We start from the raw sequence: 20931 nt of genomic DNA, 5'->3' as shown, positions 1-20931 counted from the left end.
GTCTTACTAGGACAGTGTTACCATTGACCCCATGGTCTTACTAGTACACTCACTGTAACAATTCACCCCATGGTCTTACCAGTACACTGTAACCATTCACCCCATGGTATTACTAGGACAGTGTTACCATTGACCCCATGGTCTTACTAGTACACTCACTGTAACAATTCACCCCATGGTCTTACTAGTACACTGTAACCATTCACCCCATGGTCTTACTAGGACAGTGTTACCATTCACCCCATGGTCTTACTAGTACACTCACTGTCTGTAACAATTCACCCCATGGTCTTACTAGTACACTGTAACCATTCACACCATGGTCTTACTAGGACAGTGTTACCATTGACCCCATGGTCTTGCTAGTACACTCACTGTAACAATTCACCCCATGGTCTTACTAGTACACTGTAACCATACACCCCATGGTCTTACTAGGACAGTGTTACCATTCACCCCATGGTCTTACTAGTACACTCACTGTAACAATTCACCCCATGGTCTTACTAGTAAACTGTAACCATTCACCCCATGGTCTTACTAGTACACTGTAACAATTCACCCCATGGTCTTACTAGGACAGTGTTACCATTCACCCCATGGTCTTACTAGAACAGTGTTACCATTCATCACATGTTTTTAAAGAAGCACTGAGGTAAAGGAACAGAGGGAAAAGGGAGAAGGTTTTTATTTTTTTTACTTTCCATGAGCAATACTTTTGGGAAGCTTTGCTGCTCACAAACATAAACCTGTCAAGCAAATAAGATTTATACTTGGCTGGACCTGAATGTATATACCTGTATTTGCAATGTGTGTTAAACCTAATAATAATAAAAAAAATTCCTTCTTTAGTGATGGGTAGACTGCTTAGAAGCTTTCAATCAATATTAAGCCAACATCTGAAAATAAAGGAAAGCTATTTAATGCATGCAGTAACCCACATAAAACTGTATTTATTAGGCAACACCCCATATATATCATCATGTGTCATATTATCTAACCCAGAGATTCCCAAACGTGGTCCTCAAGGCTCCCCAACAGTCCAGGTTCTAGAGTTACCCATGGATGAGCACAGGTGGTTAAATCAAATTGACTGAGGTAATAATTAAGTCACCTGTGCTCAACCATGCACCTCTCCAAAACCTGAACTGTTTGGGAGCCTTGAGGACCGCGTTTGGGAACCTCTGATCTAACCCTTTTAAAACACATTAATATTCTAATATGTGTCTGAATTGGATAATCAGTTTAAGCCTTCATATTATGTGAGAGATACAGTAAAATCATTATTTATACGTCATCAAGATCTTTCCACTCTGAAACCATTTATTCTAATGAATTACAGATTACATATTTCTTTAATTTAATCACTTGACTTTAATGATTTTAGTTGTCTTTGGATCTTATTTTGATTATGCTGTTGCTTGGAACAAACATTTTGATGACACAAACTTGTTGATTACCTTTGAAGATATAAAAGAGGTAAGTTGTCATACAGTAAGCCTTAGTTACTCACCTTTCAAAGTATTGTATACTGAGGTTAAGTTATTTCCAATACATATTTATGTATATGAACCATGGCGTTAAGTGAGTAGCTTTCACCAATAATCGTGAACACTCAATTATAATACAGAAATTACTTATCCTTATGGAAAAGCCCTTCTTAAAAGCCAAGATAACACTCATCAATGAGCTGAAGCCAATGTAGCGGAAGCTGCCTGGTTAATAATCGCAGTGAGATCATCTTAAGCTTCCCATGACCGCCCATAAGTGCCAGGGCTGGGCCACCAAGGCGCAAGTACCTAATATCCAGTCCCAACCACGGTGAATTGACTGAATAGAGCAAATATTTAAAAAAATCTGCTTCCTGTAATGCAACATAAGATCCCTGATACTATCCAGGGTAGGTTACCAATTAAACATGTTAAATAGACTGCACACAGAATACAATTACATCATACCTCCCTATATTATTAAAGTTTGAATCGGCACACAGGAGCAACACACTGTGGGTATGGCCATATCATAGTGGTATTGCCATGCCCTCCAGTTGTCCTGGCCACCCCTAGTGGGCGTGCTTAGTATTGGCAGGACCTATGGTGTTGATAAGTGTCAGCAGTGTGCGATGGAGGTTAGTTCAAACAGCAGATAACTTAACCAGGTTTATAGGTTTATTAACAGATAACAGGATACAGGGTTAACTAGGTTTTCAGGTATGCACATATAACAGGTACAAACTGATTCAGCCAGGAGCTTATGGGGTTAATGTAGGTAGTGTTCATTATAGGGTAGCACACACCTGCACTATACATTCAGTGTAGTGGCCCTTTTAGAGTAAGTATTGGTGACTCAGTGGCATTTATGGTAACTCCATGGCGAGAGAAGACAAGTGGATAGGCCGTGCATGCGCAGTAATGCACTTGGGTCAGAGCGCATTTGGGTTAGATAATTGAGTTGGATACTTAATTAAAAGGACCTGATGGCCTCCTGATGATGTATAGGCCCCATAAGGAGAAGAGAAATAAAGTACCAACCAATCAGCTTCTAATTATCATTTTTCTAGCTCAGACTGTAAAATGATAGTTAGAAACTGATTAGGTGATACTAAGGGCTCTGTTTATTAACATTATTTTTACTAAAATAAAGTGAAAAAAAGGTGTTTTCACACCCTTTTCACATTATTTTAGTATCACCTGTAGTTATTACAGGGCAATTGGAGTAGAATTAGTAAAATTCTACTCCAACCCCTAAGTATCACTTATTTTTAGTAATCAGATCGCATTTCCCATAATTGTAATGGGAAATGCGATCTGGCCAAAGCTACTAAAAATAAATTGTGAATAAAATACCTAGGGAGGCCCTGTGATAATAACGCCACCTGGAGGTGGCATTATCCAGGGTCTCCCCTGGTTACCGGACTCCTGCTCCGCTCTAACAGGGAGAGCAGAGCTGGGAGTCAATCCCAGTAATCAGCTGTGTGGTCTAAAGAGACCGCAAGCTGATTACTGTAAAAAAAAATGTAAACAAATTGTCAACATTTTTTTTTTACTTACCTGACTCCAGGGACCGGTGATGACTCCCCTCCGGTCAGCTGGTCTCCCCTACTGCACTGCGGCCCGGTCATCAGGTGATCGGGTCCCAGTGCAGTATGGGATATCACCTGACTGGATGTATGGAGGACATCACCGAAGGCCCGGATCATGCAGGTAAGTGCGGGGGGTCCGCGATCGCAGGGGCCGGGGTTTAGCGCCGGTTGGCGCATGCGCGGGCACTTTGTCACGGTATTTTTTGCGAAAATACCGTGACTAGTGTGCGGAGGGGATTCGCAGGGACAGAGTTTCTCGCAAGCTCTGTCCCTGCAAGGGATTTGTAGTAAATCCCTGTGATATTGCCTGAATTCGCAATGCAAATTCAGTCGATAATATCACACTACAATCTGCATTCAATATGTGGATTGCAGTAAATTGAGCCCTAACTCTCTCCATTTTATCTCTCTCCAATATTTGATATATCTCCCCCTGAGAACCACACCATATTCACTAATCTAATTGCAGGACCTAGAAGGATCAATTAAGAAGATATCAGGATTTTTTGGGTTCTCTCTAACTGAAGCACAAGTGAATGAAATTGCTGACAAAGGAACATTTAAATCTATGAAGGAGAACTCCAAACAAACTCATGGGGATATTGGAGAAGCAATTTTTAGAAAAGGTACAAATACTATGCGCTATACTAATGTATTTTCTTAATAAAAACTTGAATACTGTTATCTTGCTCAGGAATAAGGGGTCACCTAAAATACTGACATAATACCACTCATTCATTATTTTCACTTTCCTTACATCCCTCCACTCAGTGCCAGCCGTCCAATAATTGAAATTAAACAGAATCCCTTTCCACATTGATAAGTAGCCACTTCTGTAGCACCTGTAGTCAGGAGCAATGGAGGCTAATTCTGGATGCTAAATGCTCTGATCACTTGCATTCACCCGTCCTAAGCTTACCATGGGCGTGATGCATGACGCATTCGGGATGCGATGCATTCTGCTGCTCTTCGCATGTATGCCGAAGTTGGTAACTTGGAAAAATGCACAAAGAACCGCTCTCTCTCGGTAACAGCGGCTCTTTGCGAATGAGGGACTTCTGGGTCTATGACCCAGCGGGGGGTGCTGGGAGGGATCCGATTGGATCCCTCTCACAGCACTCTTCTGATAGAGGCCCAAAGGCTTCTATGGGGTAACACCATCAGGAAAAATGGAGTTACCCACCGCAACCAAGCGGCTTGGTGCATTTGAGAAATGCGGTCAAACCTGCATTTTGGGGGTATGACTGCATTTCTCCATTTCCTGCATCCCACCCCATATGTTATATTAGCTTAATCTTAGAAATGAAATACACGATTCATGTAACTGCAAGTAGTTCACATTTATAACTTTGTTTTTGTTGTCACGTCTCCCGTTAACGTCAGGCTGGTGGTGAGCCCAGCACTACGTCACTGAATGGATGCCGGGTGCATCTATTCCTCTTCTCCGGGGCCGGAACCGCTGCACAGCTGTGGCGATGGAGGTGCCCAACCTCCTGGCCGCCTGCACGACACTTCGTCCCGCTGGTGGAATAGCGGGGCAGTGCACGAAAAACGGGACTGTCCCACTGCAATCAGGAATGGCTGGGAGGGGTGCCACCCCTATTCGACCGCACTGGTCGAACATGCCTCGAGCCAGCCCTGGTTATGTGCATCCATAAAGTACCGTGCAGGCATATTATGTGTGTTTTGTGTATCTGCAGATTTACAGTATACGGCTACTCAAATATTTACATGATTTGATAAATAATAGCAGCATACAGATGTCTTTAACATTCACATATGTGCAAAAAGTTTCACTTAACTCAAATAATCTCTCCTAAAACACTATTTTGATCTTTTCCCAGGGGATGTTGGAGATTGGAAAAATCACTTTTCCGTAGCCCAAAGCCAAGAAATGGATGCAAAATTTGAAGAGTGTTTAGCAGGAACTAAAATCGGAGAAATGTTGAAGTACAAGGTTTATTGTAAATGGTGATTAATGCATGAAAAATAAACCTTTTTATATTTCACTTGGATATTGGATATAATGTAGGTATTTGGGTCATGTTCTGGTTACATCAGATATTTGCATATAACATTTTATTAAAGCAGGACTGAGGCACAGAGATGATTGAAGAATGTGTTATACAGTTTTAAATCTATGTTGACCTTCTAAATTATGATTAAAGCAGAATAATATGAGTAAAGTTGCTACACAGAAGATATTAGGAACGGATTTAACCAACTTTTCTTGTGCTCCTATTTATTACCAGATTATCTTTCCAACCAGATTATCAGTATCATTAGTGCTTAGAGTCTCCACCTGCTTTTTTTGTTTTCCTGAATGGCACTACAAGTTTCAGACAGCACACCTTCTGACAAATCTTCAGCTGGTTCTACCTCCTAATCACCTCACATTTACTATAACTATTATTATTATTATCATCAGTTACTTATAGCACCAGCATATTATAAGAACACACCTTTACCATACGCTACCTGCACTTGCACGACCCCTTACCTCCCCTGTTCCACCTCTTCAGGTGTAAGGAAGAGCAAGCCAGGGATATGCAAAAATATTAGGCAGACTCAAGCATACGCATTTATGGTGCACCTGTGCAGTACAGAAATTGATATTTTAAAAAACTTGTTTTGCCCAACTCAAAATGAGATTGTAGAGTATAATTGTGTTCCGGACTACTGTCTATACTGCCTGATTCAGCATTGGGAATAGAGGGCCTGATTCATCACGGATCGCTATTGCGATCGCAGCTGCGATTACACACGCAGGTCTGCTGCGAAAATATGCTAATGAATGCAATCGCAAAGCCGTCACACAACCGGCATAGAGACGCCCACTACCGCTATCTCACATCCGTAATACCTTGCAGTCCTGCGTATATACATCGGTAACATCAAGTAACATTGGCCCCTCACACACAAGTACAACAGGTCTGACCTTACTCAGAAATTGCTATCCTCATCGCACGCAGTGAGTACTCAAGCTGCGTATGCCATCATAGTGGCTAATTTATGCACGCTCAAATAACGCTGTTCAAATGGACAGATACTTCTGCGTTTTTCCAACAACTCCCCCATCATGACCTCCAAACGCTGATGTCCCTTCCCTTGGTCTGCAATGGCTTTGTATCTGCGTAGGTGATCACAGTGTGATCGCAATGCTAATTCACATACGCGCACTGCGGTGCATATGCATGCACAGTGCATACCATCGGCCGATCTGCGTATGCTGTGGCAGTTGTGATCCGTGATGAGTACGATATTGCAATTAATTGTGAACCTGGACAAACCATGTTGCAATGAAAGGGGTGCAAATACATATTTTGTTTTTTGCATGTGGGGTAAAAACTATCTGCTTTTGCATGTAGGCCACAAATGCTGGACAGCTTTATTTTTACACTGCAATTTAGATTTTAGTTTGGATGAAAAAATCTAAATCTCTGCACAATTTAAATCTGCCCATCTGCAGTGCAGCATGGATTTACAGAGATGCACAATTACTTCATACTTACCTACCCTCCGGATTTGGCCGGGAGCCTCCCGAAAATCGGGTTCCGCTCCCGGCCCCATTGGAAGTATACACAAAAAGAAATACAGGTGCTCAACTCCAAATTAACTGTTTATCTTTTACACTTCACTTTTCTTATTAGAGCGGTGTCTTGGGGTGGCTTAGCTGGGCTAGTTTGGGGGTGTCCTGTGCTCTGGATTTGAACCCTAGTATGTTAGGGACCTGCCCTAAAGTGGTTACCCGGATGTGGTGGGTAGGCCCATAACCTTGGCCAAGATTATGCCAAAAACCTCTATTCACTGCAAAAATGTATTTATTTATATAAAAACAGTTAATTTGGAGTTGAGCAACTGTATCTCTTTTTGTGTATATACCAATTGTCTCCACAGGTAGCACCTCCAATTGTATATATATATATATATATATATATATTAGGGATGAGCGGGTTCGGTTCCCTGAGAACCGAACCCACCCGAACTTCGGGGATCCGGGGCGATCCGAGCCCAAGCTCGGATCTCCCTGTCTGCCCCGGATCCCTCTCCCGAGGCAAAACCTCGAGATCTGCTGTCGGATCTCGAGGTTTTGCCTCGAGCGGCCATTTTAAAAAAAATGCCTTTGCCTTTAATGGGCAAAGTGCTGATTGGCTGACAGAGCCGTCTGTCACGGCTCTCAGCCAATCAGCATTATGGTGCTCATTTGCATGTAGCACGGACTCGTGAGATCCGTGCTACATGCATCTGTGTGATTGACAGTGACACAGAGCACAGATGGGTCAGTGAGACCCGTCTGTGCTGCTGTGTATTTCAATGACACAGATGCACGCACGGACCAGGAGATCCGTGCTACTTGCATCTGTGTCATTGACACAGAGCACTAACGGGTCCGTGAGACCCGTCTGTGCTGCTGTGGTAAAAAAAAAAAAAAAAACCTGTGTAAAAAGAGAAAAAAATGGCGTGCCCCCCCCCCAAAAAAAAGAGCAACCAGCCCCGGGCATTAGTGACCCAGTGCTGGGTGTGCTTAAATACAGGGGACAAACGACATAGGGGTCCCCTGTACTTAAACACAACCAGCACCGGGCTAGTCAGAACCAGAGCTGGTTGCCAAAATACGGGGGACAAACGACGTAGGGGTCCCCCGTATTCTGCGCAACCAGCTCTGGGCTCTGATCCGGTCCTGGTTCTGGAAATACAGGGGAAAAAAATGAGTAGGGTTCCCCTGTATGTTCCAGAACCAGCACTGGACTTTTTCTAGCGGGGGGCTGATGCCACAGCCAGGGGAGCCCTTTCACCGGGCCCCCCAGCCGCAGCATCAGCCCTGACCGCTAGTCAGCCCAGGCCGGGGATCCCTGGAGAGCTGGGGACCCCCCCAATAAAGGGGTCACCCTCTCCAGGGCTCCCCAGGCCCATGCTGATAGCCCGGGGCTATCCCCGCCACCCCTGGTGGCGGTGGGTGGCGGGTTGATTGTGTGGTGTGGTGTAAATAAAGAATATCAAACATTGTCTTTACAAGTAGAACTGCAAGTCCCAGCAAGCCTGCCCCGCATGCTGGTACTTGGAGAACCACAAGTACCAGCATGCAGGGCATTAAGGGCCCACTAGTACCTGTAGTTCACCTGTAAAAAAATGTTTAAAAAAAACACAGGACACACACACCGTGACAGTATAAGTTTATTAAACATACATACACACACACACACACACATGTACACATACTCACCTATGTAACCCTGTAGCATCGGTCCACTTGTCCGGTAAAGTATCCATAGGGGACCTGTGAAAAAAAACATACTCACCATCTCCTATGCGAGGTTCTGTCCTCTTCGTTCCAAAGTAGGCATCCCCGGACTTGGCAAAAAAAAAAAACGAAAACGCGATCCACGAACTTAGTACCGTTCTATAGAACGGTACTTCCCGAATGAGAGCTTAGCGGCGGGGTATCACCATGGAAACCCCGCTGCTAAGCGTTCATTGGCTGAGAGAGGCCATCTCCCGTCTCTCTCAGCCAATGAACGGCTCCCTCCATTGTAGTCAATGCTGGGAGCCGCAAGGTTATTAAAGTTTACCCTGCGGTTCCCACCATTGACTACAATGGAGGGAGCCGTTCATTGGCTGAGAGACGGGAGATGACCTCTCTCAGCCAATGAACGCTTAGCAGCGGGGTTTCCATGGTGATACCCCGCCGCTAAGCTCTCATTCGGGAAGTACCGTTCTATAGAACGGTACTAAGTTCGTGGATCGCGTTTTCGTTTTTTTTTTTTGCCAAGTCCGGGGATGCCTACTTTGGAACGAAGAGGACAGAACCTCGCATAGGAGATGGTGAGTATGTTTTTTTTCACAGGTCCCCTAGGGATACTTTACCGGACAAGTGGACCGATGCTACAGGTTACATAGGTGAGTATGTGTACATGTGTGTGTGTGTGTGTGTATGTATGTTTAATAAACTTATACTGTCACGGTGTGTGTGTCCTGTGTTTTTTTAAACATTTTTTTTACAGGTGAACTACAGGTACTAGTGGGCCCTTAATGCCCTGCATGCTGGTACTTGTGGTTCTCCAAGTACCAGCATGCGGGGCAGGCTAGCTGGGACTTGCAGTTCTACTTGTAAAGACAATGTTTGATATTCTTTATTTACACCACACCACACAATCAACCCGCCACCCACCGCCACCAGGGGTGGCGGGGATAGCCCCGGGCTATCAGCCTGGGCCTGGGGTGCCCTGGAGAGGGTGACCCCTTTATTGGGGGGGTCCCCAGCTCTCCAGGGATCCCCGGCCTGGGCTGACTAGCGGTCAGGGTTGATGCTGCGGCTGGGGGGCCCGGTGAAAGGGCTCCCCTGGCTGTGGCATCAGCCCCCCGCTAGAAAAAGTCCAGTGCTGGTTCTGGAACATACAGGGGAACCCTACTCATTTTTTGTCCCCTATATTTCCAGAACCAGGACCGGATCAGAGCCCAGAGCTGGTTGCGCAGAATACAGGGGACCCCTACGTCGTTTGTCCCCCGTATTTTGGCAACCAGCGCTGGTTCTGACTAGCCCGGTGCTGGTTGTGCTTAAGTACAGGGGACCCCTACGTCGTTTGTCCCCTGTATTTAAGCACACCCAGCACTGGGTTACTAATGCCCGGGGCTGGTTGCTCTTTTTTGGGGGGGTGCACGCCATTTTTTTCTTTTTTTACACAGGTTTTTTTTTTTTTTTTTACCACAGCAGCACAGACGGGTCTCACGGACCTGTCATTGCTCTGTGCCAATCACACAGATGCATGTAGCACGGATCTCCCGGGTTCGTGCTACATGCAAATGGGCACCATAACGCTGATTGGCTTCCTGTCTGCCACTGCAGTGCCACTCCTAGATGGGCCACGTGTTTGTGCCGCCCCCTTGTGTCGCTTAGCATAGTCATCCAGCTTCCTCGGTACAACCTTTTGGCCTAAAAACAATATTGTGAGGTGTGAGGTGTTCAGAATAGAGTGGAAATGAGTGGAAATTAATGTTATTGGGGTTATTAATAGCGTAGGAACAAAAAAAGGCCCATTTATGTGATTTTAGCGTTTTTTTTTTATTTTTTAAGAAAAAATCCAGATCCAAAACACAAAACCCAGAACCCAAAACACGGAAGGGTGGTTTTGGCAAAACCAATCCAGATCCAAAACACGAAGAAAGATCCAGATCCAAAACCAAAACACAAAACACGAAAAGTGTCCGGTGCACACCCCTAATATATATATATATATATATATATATAGATATATATAATATATGTATATATTTTTTTTATTTTTTTTAGGGTGTGCAGTCTGAGGCCCATTTCCCCTTGAAAGGCAGGCAAGGTACCAAGTTGAACCGAGGCATGCCTCGGTACCCCAGCCAAATCTGGTTCTCAAAACTAGGCAAAATGTCAGAATCCTGCAAATGTTGGATCTCAAGTGTATTGGATTGCATACAGTATAAATCCTTCCCTGTCTATGTCCCACTGGCACCTGTAGTCCACCTGTAAAGAAACTATTAAATAACCACAGTACATGCACACTGAAGGTTGTAATCCTTTATTAAACACAATTACATGCCTATTAAATCCTTGGATGACCTCCCCTTTGGTCCCTATAGGCATCCATAGGTCCGTGTGTACTTTGGATGTTTTAATATTTTCTTTACAGGTGAACTATAAGTGTTAGCGGTCCCTTAATGTCAGGGCAAGCTAGCACTAGTTCCATTAATGCCAGCATACTTGTGGTTAACCTGTAATGAACAATATTACCATATATTTTTATTAATTTAACCATTAACCCCACATCCACTGCCCCTGGGGATATGGGGAATAGCTTTCAGCCCAGTGCTGGTGGTTCCTCGGGAAGGATGATTCCATTTTATTTTTGGGGTTCCCACTTTCTGAGCAATTCCAGTCCTGGGCTGATCAGTTTGGGCCTGGTTAATGTTATGGCAGGGGGACCCACGCCAGGGCTAGTTGCTGATTTTGGATGGGAAATAACTATTTTGCTGCTACTAGCATCATCTAAACTAGTGGTTTTGAAGCAGTGTTTTAGTAATTACATTATATTTTCTACTAGGTGTACGACGGCGCGATGTGTCATTACATGCTGCATGTAACATCGCCGTGTCGTTGATTGTATTGTCTCATCTGCTATGCAGAACAGCATATTGAATGTACACAATATATAATGTGTACAATACATCATCCAATCCACGGGAGAACGATATATCGTATGATATATCGTATGGTGTGTACCCAGCCAGCTTGCTGCAGCCTTTGGATAATATTGGTGAAAACAAAATTGTGAGCCGCCCGTGAGGTGGTCAAAATTGACTGGAATGATTGTTATTGATATTAATAATACTGTATAAACAAAAACAGGTAAAATTATATAATTTTAGCTGTTTTTATGAATTTTTAAAGAAATTCAAAACCAAAACATTTGAGGGTGGTTTTGCCAAAACCAACACATGTCGATAATTTAGAATCAAAACCAAAACACAGGGGTCTGCGCACATGTCTATTACAAATAGGGATATAGGGAAATTTACATGAAAGGTCAGGATTTTGCTTTGTAATATGGAAACACCTAACGGCTTTGCATTAGTTGTACAGAATGTTTTCATTTTCAACATAATCAAATAAAAAAAAATATAGAACGTTTCTCTAATAAAATGAACCATGAGGACATATGTAAAAAAATGTAAAACATACAGTATATTATTTATAAAGGCTTTTGTTTTCATTTCTTGACATGCTCAATGATACATTATAGCATATTAATACTTAGATTAATATTACAATTAATGGTAAGTGACAAATGAGACACAAATGTAATTTAATAGAACTTATAGTAACTACACTACTGGAATAAAATGTAAACATTAAAAGTTCTTTAGAAAAAAACTATGAATATGTACAAAAAAACCTGGTGATTTACAATGACTTAATTGGATGACACTTCTCAAACTTGCAGTAGTCAGGTTCCATTTGCACCTTGCAGTCTTTGCTCACACAGATGTTAATTCTTGGACACGGAAGAGCAATCGACCTTATGCCTACGTGGGGTGCAGCCAGTGAACGAGACAAGGCCAGACTACAGAGAGTAGTTAGGATTGCGGAAAGGATAATTGGAGCTAAACTTCTTTCTATTCAGGACTTGTCTAGGGTTAGGAAGCGGTCTGGTAATATCGTGGCAGATGAAGCTCATCCGGGTCATGATCTATTTCAACTGCTCCCGTCAGGAAGGCGGTATAGATCATGTCTTTCCAAGACCACTAGACATCTCAAAAGTTTTTTTCCGCAGGCTTTTTTGCTGTTAAATTGCTAACTATAAATATCAGGTCATCTTTGTGCAAATTGTTCTATTTAAAAAGCTTTTATTGTTTATATTAATCCTGGTATTGTATATTATGTATGTATGATTGATGTATTAAATGACAAATTGGCCAGTAGTTACCAGATTCAAATTCCTTGTATATGTTTGTATACTTGGCTAATAAAGTTGATTTTTAATCTGATTCTGATTGGGAGTAACTCCATAATTGCTGACATTATAGAAATAGTCCATATTGGATATCTGATATCTATAAGAAGATCTTTTGGAAGGGAATACAGTATAAATCCTGCAGATCTCTTATTCCTATGAGGGACAGAAGACACATCAGTGCCAAGTGTAGGAACTATTGTAACCTGATCTGTGAAAATATCCCAGGGATATTAAAGGGTGTTTGAATCTTGTAGTGACTCTTGTTTTTCACAGTTTCAGCCTGTATGATGCTTTGAGAAAACGTGAGAGCTTCGATCCATAAGAATAATGTTTGGAAGATGGGTCATCTTGGTTAATGTCCCACCTGAAGAAACCCATTGTGTGATCAACATTTTGTTGGAAGGTGCTGCCAGCATGGGGTGCACATGTAGATAAGACATAATTCTTGTTGATGCTTTCCCCTGGTGGTATGTGGGTCACAATGGGCAACTGCTGGAGACACTGCTGTATGGAGACAGTAGGCTGGTGATATATTTGTCCTCTGGTGCTCTGATGAATAGCAATTGGTATATAATGTATTTGCATCAAATCAGTGTCCAGTCCAGTCACTCCCATTGGCTGAGTTTTGCTGTTGCATGTTCTGTGTGGCATTTAAATTAAAGCATTAATGGAATAATATGGCATGATTGGAATAATGTTATGCCCCTGATGCCACATATTCCTAGTCAGGGTCTCAGGATGGGGAATGACTGGGTGTAGAGGATTGTGGTACCATGGAGATACTTGTGCAGAAACTGCTTGTGGCCTCAATGACTTTCACCATTTATACAGCAAATGTGCCAAAGGTTTGTTCTGCGAAATTAAAATTAGAAAATAGAAAGAGTTGTGGGAAACAATAAAACGTGCAACTAAATAAAAAGTTTCCACATAGCTCTAATCCTAAATCTAATCCTAAAAGTGATCTATAAACAAGGTAATGCTCATCAACGCTCTACTTGCAAAAAAAAGTTTAATGTCATTCCAACAATGGGATCATTTACGGACCACAGAAAAGCAGGGACACAGGGCCTGATTCAGCAAAGAACGCACGCTAGCAGACGCACACACCCAGTCACTGCGAGAATATGCTAATCAATGCATACTCGTGGTGACCAAAGCACTAGATGCAGACACCCAAAGCCTGATCAGTACACAAGATAGCGTAAATATCGGTAACATCGAGAACCATGGACCACATTTACATAATAGTGATTGACCAGACCTTGCGCAGGATCTTGGTGACTTCCTGTGTGCACGGAGTCTCATCACTGCGTCCGTTGCCGCACTGGATTAAATATGGATGCCCCTAAAACGGCATCCCAACGCACAGGCACGCCTGCGTTCACCCGACCACCCCCCCGTCACCACCCACAAATGGCACTTCCTGTCAATAAATGACAGAAGGGGTCTGCACACACGCTGTGTATAGTCTGTGTACGCTTACCTGATCACACTGGCTAGTTCACGCATAATCATGTGTATGCTATGCATACACATGCGCAGCATGGTATCATCGGCCAAGTGCGTGCGCTCTCTCCTGTGCGTTCCTTGCTGAATCAGGCCCACAGTACATTATGCACATATACTGTACACTTACTTGTCCACCAGGTGTATACACATCTATCATCATTTTAAATGTCGTTATTCTGAACATGTCGACATCCTGAATGTTGACCTCCATAGCATTTCAACATGATGGTGGTTTTATAATGAATGTCGAAATTCTGATTTCGACATTACATACCATACTCTTTGTAGGCTTGTGGTACATGTACATGATAGATATGCACATGTCAGCAAACCTAATTATATAATTTAAAGAACTACTGCTATCACTTGTGAACCATTCCCTTACTTATATACACCTCTTATGTATTTCACCCAAAGTATAATTATAGGGGAAGTATATGGCTTTCCACAAACTGATATCTCTGCATTAAAAGAAAGGGATGATGGAAATAGGCCACAGTATGTGGATAGGACGAGAGATGTCAAAGGGTAAGGGCAGGTACTAATTACGTGTACCTGGACCTGTTGGAGGTGCCTGGTGGGGGCCAAGGCCAGTGGCTGAGCAGCGCATGGTTAAATGCATAGTATTATATATGTAATTTCAGAGGGGGCATGGCCACACCTCCCAAATTTGGTCACATCCACTCTTAATCACATGGGACCCCCAGATGTCTCAAAAGCCCTGAATAGGATATGCACAAGTCTGGTGCATGTGAAGATGCAGAATGTATCATAATACGAGAAGTACAAATCACAGATACAAAGTAAGGACACTCAGTGACATTCAAATGCAACATAGCAGGTGACGGACAAGGTAATGACCAGCCAACAGCTGTTTCACGTGGTCACAGTCATCTATTTTAAGGCTAAAAAAGAATATGGTAAAGCCTGGCTATGAACATGTTAGAGAAAGCTGCTGGTTGGGAGATATCTTGTCTGTCACCTGCTCTGTTACATGGTATTGGCACCAGGGGCAGATTGGCCATTACCTTCAGCGGGAAGATTCCCGGTGGGCCGATTGGTCTGAGGGGTGCTTGTCACCCGAGGCACTGAACTCTAACCTGCTTTCATGCATGACATGCAGCCCACCGACTGTCTGTCACAGCTAGTAAAGTGGCCTGCCTATATTTCGAGGAGAGCCTGAGGCAGTGCCAAGTCCGGGAAGGGAGCTCAGCTGAGCTGAGGTGGCTGAGCGATGCTGTGTCAGGCAGGAAATGTACGCATAGCACTGCACTCCCAGGGGCCAGGCTGCCAATCCCCCGCTGCTGCCATCAGTCCCCTGCTGTGCGGGAGCCGGCAGCAGGTGCTGGCGAAGAGAGGAGAGGGGCTGTGTTGTGAATGAGGGTCTGTTATTTGAAGCTTCACCTTTTGCTGGAAATGATAGATCTTATTGCATTCCTGTGGATCAGGCATGTTCCCATCATGAATAGAACCCATCAGCGCCCATAAGTCCTTTCTTAATGAGACCTGATAGCAAATGAGAAGATCATCCATGGAGGGGGTATACCTTTTTGTAAAGAATGTCTAGGTCTGTACTGTGGGGTGTGGTGAGGGGCTGTGCTAAAGGGAGGCTGTGATGAGGAGGGCTGTGATGTGACGGACTGTGATGAGGAGGGCTGTGATGTGACGGACTGTGATAAGGAGGGCTGTGATGTGACGGACTGTGATGAGGGGGCTGTGATGAGGGGGCTGTGATGTGGGGGCTGTGATGAGGGGGCTGTGGTGTGAGGGGCTGTGGTGTGAGGGAAAATGTTTATAGTGACAGAGGATTAAATGTCAGCCCAGTTTTCATTGCTTAACTACTTCTGATACAACACAATACCAGTAAAGTGCAGTGTGGTCAATGGCTGGGGAGGGCACACATGTATAAAAACACAGTTTCTATTAGAGATGAGCGGGTTTTCCGCCTGACTTGGATCCCAAAACAAGGCAAAACGTGATCCTCCTACTCTTGGATTCTAGCGGGTTTTGGATACTATAAAGGTACCCGGTCATCGGCACCATTTCACTCAGGCTGTGGGGAGTGTAGTGAGCCGGCGGGTGCTTTGTCCATCCAGGGCTGCTGTGTCTGTCCAGGGTGGGGGCTGCTGTGTTCATCCAGGGGCAGTGGCTGTTGTATCCATCCAGGGACTGCTGTGTTCATCGAGTGGTTGCATTATCCGTCCAGGGGCAGGGGCTGCTGTGTCCATCCAGGGGCTGCTGTGTCTGTCCAGGGTGGGGGCTGATTTGTGTTCATCCAGGGGCAGTGGCTGCTGTGTCCATCCAGGGGCTGCTGTGTTCATCCAGTGGTTGCATTATCCATCCTATGGCAGTGACTGCTGTATCCATCCAGGGGTGTCCATCCAAGGGTTTCTGTGTCCATCAGGTGGCAGGGGCTGCTGTGTCCATTCAGAGGCTGCAGTGTCCATCCAGGGGCAGGGGCTGCTGTGTCCATCCAGGGGCTGCTGTGTCCGTAAAGGGCAGGGGCTGCTGTGCCCATCCAGGGGTGCCAATCGTAAAATAAAAAAAGAGCTAATAATATAATTAATTTTTTTTCTTTTTTGGGTGCTGTATCCCACTGTACTATATTATTATTATTATTTTTACTCTAATGCTGCAGGTCATACACAAATTATGACACTGTAAGTGGAACCGTAGTGTAATATACTTGTATTGTGACACTGTAAGTGGAAACACAGTGTAATATTCAACATGTATTGTGACGCTGTAAGTGAAAACGTATTGTGACACTATAAGTCATAGCGCTGTGTAATGTTCATACACATATTGTGACACTAAATGAAACCACAGTGTAATATACACATATTGTGACACTGTAAGTGGAAACGCAGTGTAATATTCAACACGTATTGTTACACTGTAAGTGGTAGTGCAGTGTATTCATGAAAAATATTGTGACACTAAGTGGTAGCGCAGTGTATTATTCATAAAAAATATTGTGACACTAAGAGGAACCACAGTGTATTATTCATAAAAATTATTTTGACACTGTAAGTGGAACTGTTGTGTATTATTCAAAAAAAATATTGTGACTCTTTAAGTGGAACCACAGTGTATTATTAAAAAAATTATTTTGACACTGTAAGTGGTAGTGTAGTGTATTATTCATAAAAAACATTGTCACTGTAAGTGGAACCACAGTATATTATTCATAAAATATATATAGTGACACTAAGTGGTAGCGCAGTGTATTATTCATAAATATATTGTGACATTGTAAGTGATAGTGCAGTGTATTATTCATAAAAAAATATTGTGACACTAAATGGTAGTGCAGTGTATTATTAATAAAAAATATTGTGACACTGTAAGTGGTAGCGCAGTGTATTATTCCTAAAAAATATTGCGACACTGTAAGTGGTAGCACCCATGTATTATTCATAAAAAATATTGTGATGCTGTAGGTCATTGATACCACAGTGTAATATTTTAAATTGGTACAATTTGACATGTGTGCTGTACCCCACTTTGTTCGTGTTTGTTGATATGGAGAATGATTAGTTGAGAGAAGAGCAGGAACCCCATACTAGTGCTGGAGCTGCTGCCAGTACCACCAGTCATGACGTTACCAGTCCGCCTACGTCATCTACTAAAGCCGATGCCCAAGGGCATACAGGGCTTAAGTCAGAGCATCTAAATTCAAAGAAACAATCTTATACAGTGCTAAAGTAAAAAACATCAAAGAGAAAGTTAGCCTTGGCCTTTATTTATGACTGGTGGTTCTGCCTCTTATGACGATGTAAACCCTCCCTGTAGATGTTTCAAAAAAATTAAAATTGTTTAGGACACAGGAACCAACTCTGCGCTCAGAAATGTCACAAATCCCTGGGAAGACTCTTAGTGTGTCGGCGGGTTCCATGTGCGAGCCTGACCTTTCCAAAATGGAACTTGAAGAGGAGCCTCCTTCCACCACTTGTGCATTCTCTGCAAATGTGGGGATAAACAGCACAAGTGAACATGCTGACATAGAAATAGAGAATGCTTCTGCGGAAGTGTACCAGGATGAGGAAGATATTTGTGTAGCTGATGCTAATAAGGATGTTGATGATGAGGATGTTGTTGATGAGGATGTTGTTTGTGTAAATCAGGCACCAGTGGAAGAAACAGTTGTTGCCCATGATAAGGAAAATCCCATTGTCATACCTGGGTATAAGACAAAAAAATCCACTCCTTATGTGTGGAATTATTTCTACCCAAATTTGGACAACTATTGTCAAGCCATCTGTACCCATTGTAAAGCTGGAGTAATTAGAGGTAGGGAGCTAAACCATCTAGGAACCTCCTCCCTGTTACATAATTTGCAGCGAGTTCATGGAACATTTTTGGGAACATCAGAAACTTGTGCTAAAAAAATAACAACAGACAGTCCAGCATCAGTTGGCTCCCTTTAATCAGCTAGATCCCAGCACCTGCAATCTCCATCACCAACACCTTCATCATCAATATCCTCAGTAATGATCATATGTAGTTCTGCATCCAAGATAAGGCTAAGTGACTCTTGGTCCCTGCTGCTGCTGGGTTGGATCTTCATCCCAGAAAGAGTCCAAGAAGACTACTACTAGTAGTAATTTAAAAAAAACAATTGACTATTAAACAATCCTTTGATAGAGGAATCAAGTATAACAGCTATCATATAGTTGCCCAGCAGATCACTGACGCCATGATGGCTGTGCTAGTATTAGATGAGGATAATAGTGGGTAGAAAGTGCAAAAGGAGGATGAGGGGGGAATTTGTGTACTATCTGATGCTAATGAGGATGTTGTTTGTGTAAATCAGTCACCAGTGGCAGCAGATCTTGCTCATGATAAAAAGAAAGCCATTGTCATGCCTGGGCATAAGTCCAGAAAAGCCACATCTTTGGTGTGGAATTATTTTAACCCAAATCATTACAACAGTTGTGAAGGCATCTGTACCATTTGTAAAGCCAAAGTTAGAAGAGGTAGGCACATTAACCATCTAGGCACCTCCTCCCTGTTACATCATTTGCAGCGAGTTCATGCAATTTATTTAACAAAATTATAATAATTTGTAAATTAATAACTAGCAGTCCAGTATCAGCTATACAAAGTAGAAAATAAAAATCTATATGCCAGGGGCTGGAATATAGATATATGTATCCACCAAAATATTCTTAAAAAGAATCTGAAGCACTCATATAAACTACTTGAAACCTGTAGCTCTCTTATTGAAAAATGGGTTGCTGGTCCGCACAAAGAGTTAATACAAAAGAAAAGAGAGAGTTGGGTTCAAATGTATAAAATTTATAAAAAAATTACTAAAAAGAAACAAAGGTATATAACCTACAGTACATATAATATAACATGTAACATTAAAAAATATGTATTATCTATGTATGATTCAGGTGTGAGAGAGCTTGCTTTGAATGACTTTGAATTACTTTTTAAACAAAGCTTACCTTGATTTAACATTATAGTTATCTCCATAGTTCTCTCACACCTGAATCATACACAGATAATAAATATTATTTTATACATCTGAACCCAGCGCTCTCTTTTCTTTTGTATTAACAGTATCAACTACTAGCAGTTTGGACCAGTACATGCAATCTCTACCACCAATACCCTCATCATCAACCTCCCCATTAATAATTGGAGGTAGTCCTTCCAAAAATTGTTTTGTGGGGGCCCAAACAAACCAAAGACTTCAGCCACAAGTGTGTCCTTGTCGCTAAAGTGCTTGGTTTGTTAAACTGTGTATGTCCTTTTTAATATGTCACAAGGACAATTCCTTCTTGCACCTCTTTTCTTTACATTTTGCATAATTTGGGATCCAAATGAAGTGATTTTAGCTGTTTTTAGAATTTTTAAAAAAAACCAAAGCACGCAAGGGTGGTTTTGCAAATAAAATCCAGATCCAAAACCTTGAAGGAGATACAAATCCAAAACACAGGGGGTTGGCGCACATCTCTAATTTTTACACTTGTTAGGTTAGGTCCCTTTATACAGGCTGTTTATATATGTAGTGTTCTTGTTGTACCTTTAAAGTTGTATGCAAATTTTGCTGGAACTACAGTACAAGAGACATGATAATGACCTAACGTGATAAGTTGTTAAAAATCATATATATGAGGGTTACCTCAGTCCAGTGCATGAAACCAGCACATGATGGCTTGCTGAACTTCACCGACGGTATTTCTGGTATTCGGTCAGGAAGCCGGCGGGTGAAATGCTGACCGCCAGATTCCCGACTGTCAAATCCCGGCATGGGACTAATGATAGGCGTCGAAATCCCTATTATCCACCCGCCGAAATCCCGACGCCCGGCATACCGAACAAACATAAGCCAGGCATCGGGAGTGGACAGCCGCATGTCGGGGGGGGGGGGTTAGGTTCAGTGGCTCCTGGGCGGTACTAGGGTTCGGCTAGAGGAAGGAGGGTTTAGGGTTAGGCACCCCTGGGAGGGTTAGGTTTAGGGTGCAGGGAGGGGGGATTAGGATTAGGCACCCCTGGGGGGAGGTTAGGGTTAGGCACTATGGGGGGAGGTTAGGGTTAGGCACCCCAAAGGGAGGATTAGGGTTAGGGAAGGTGAGGGTTAGGGATAGTTACTATACTTACCCTGTCGGGATATTCAGTCTTCTGCCCTCCGGCGTCGTTATTATATCCGCCGGGCTTAGGTATGTCATACCGATTGAAGGATTTCTATATACTGATAGCATATATACTCACAAAAATCAATTGCAAATATTATTTTCAATCTAAATCATCAGTAGAAGCTTTTTTTAATCATATATATTCCATGTATGTTTTAATATAATCTATAAATAATTGCTGCTTTGTTTATTCTGGGATTTAGTTGGT

General features: G+C 42.9%; 1 protein-coding gene across 1 annotated transcript in view; it reads left to right on the top strand.

Annotated features, from left to right (window-relative positions):
- The window catches only part of LOC148521934 (sulfotransferase 6B1-like), a 66338-nt gene extending 59319 nt beyond the window's left edge, over positions 1-7019 (top strand). The window contains exons 5-7 of the mRNA XM_088474500.1: positions 1388-1479; positions 3552-3708; positions 4927-7019. Coding sequence (XP_088330626.1) covers positions 1388-1479; positions 3552-3708; positions 4927-5057 — 380 coding nt within the window. The 3' untranslated portion in view covers positions 5058-7019. The remainder of the gene's footprint in view (positions 1-1387; positions 1480-3551; positions 3709-4926) is intronic.
- Positions 7020-20931: the final 13912 nt, after the last annotated feature.

This window comes from Taudactylus pleione, unplaced genomic scaffold (genome assembly GCF_031769625.1).
Source record: "Taudactylus pleione unplaced genomic scaffold, aTauple2 ptg000154l, whole genome shotgun sequence".
NCBI classification, from domain to species: domain Eukaryota; kingdom Metazoa; phylum Chordata; class Amphibia; order Anura; family Myobatrachidae; genus Taudactylus; species Taudactylus pleione.
This window is presented reverse-complemented; position numbering and strand designations above follow the sequence as displayed.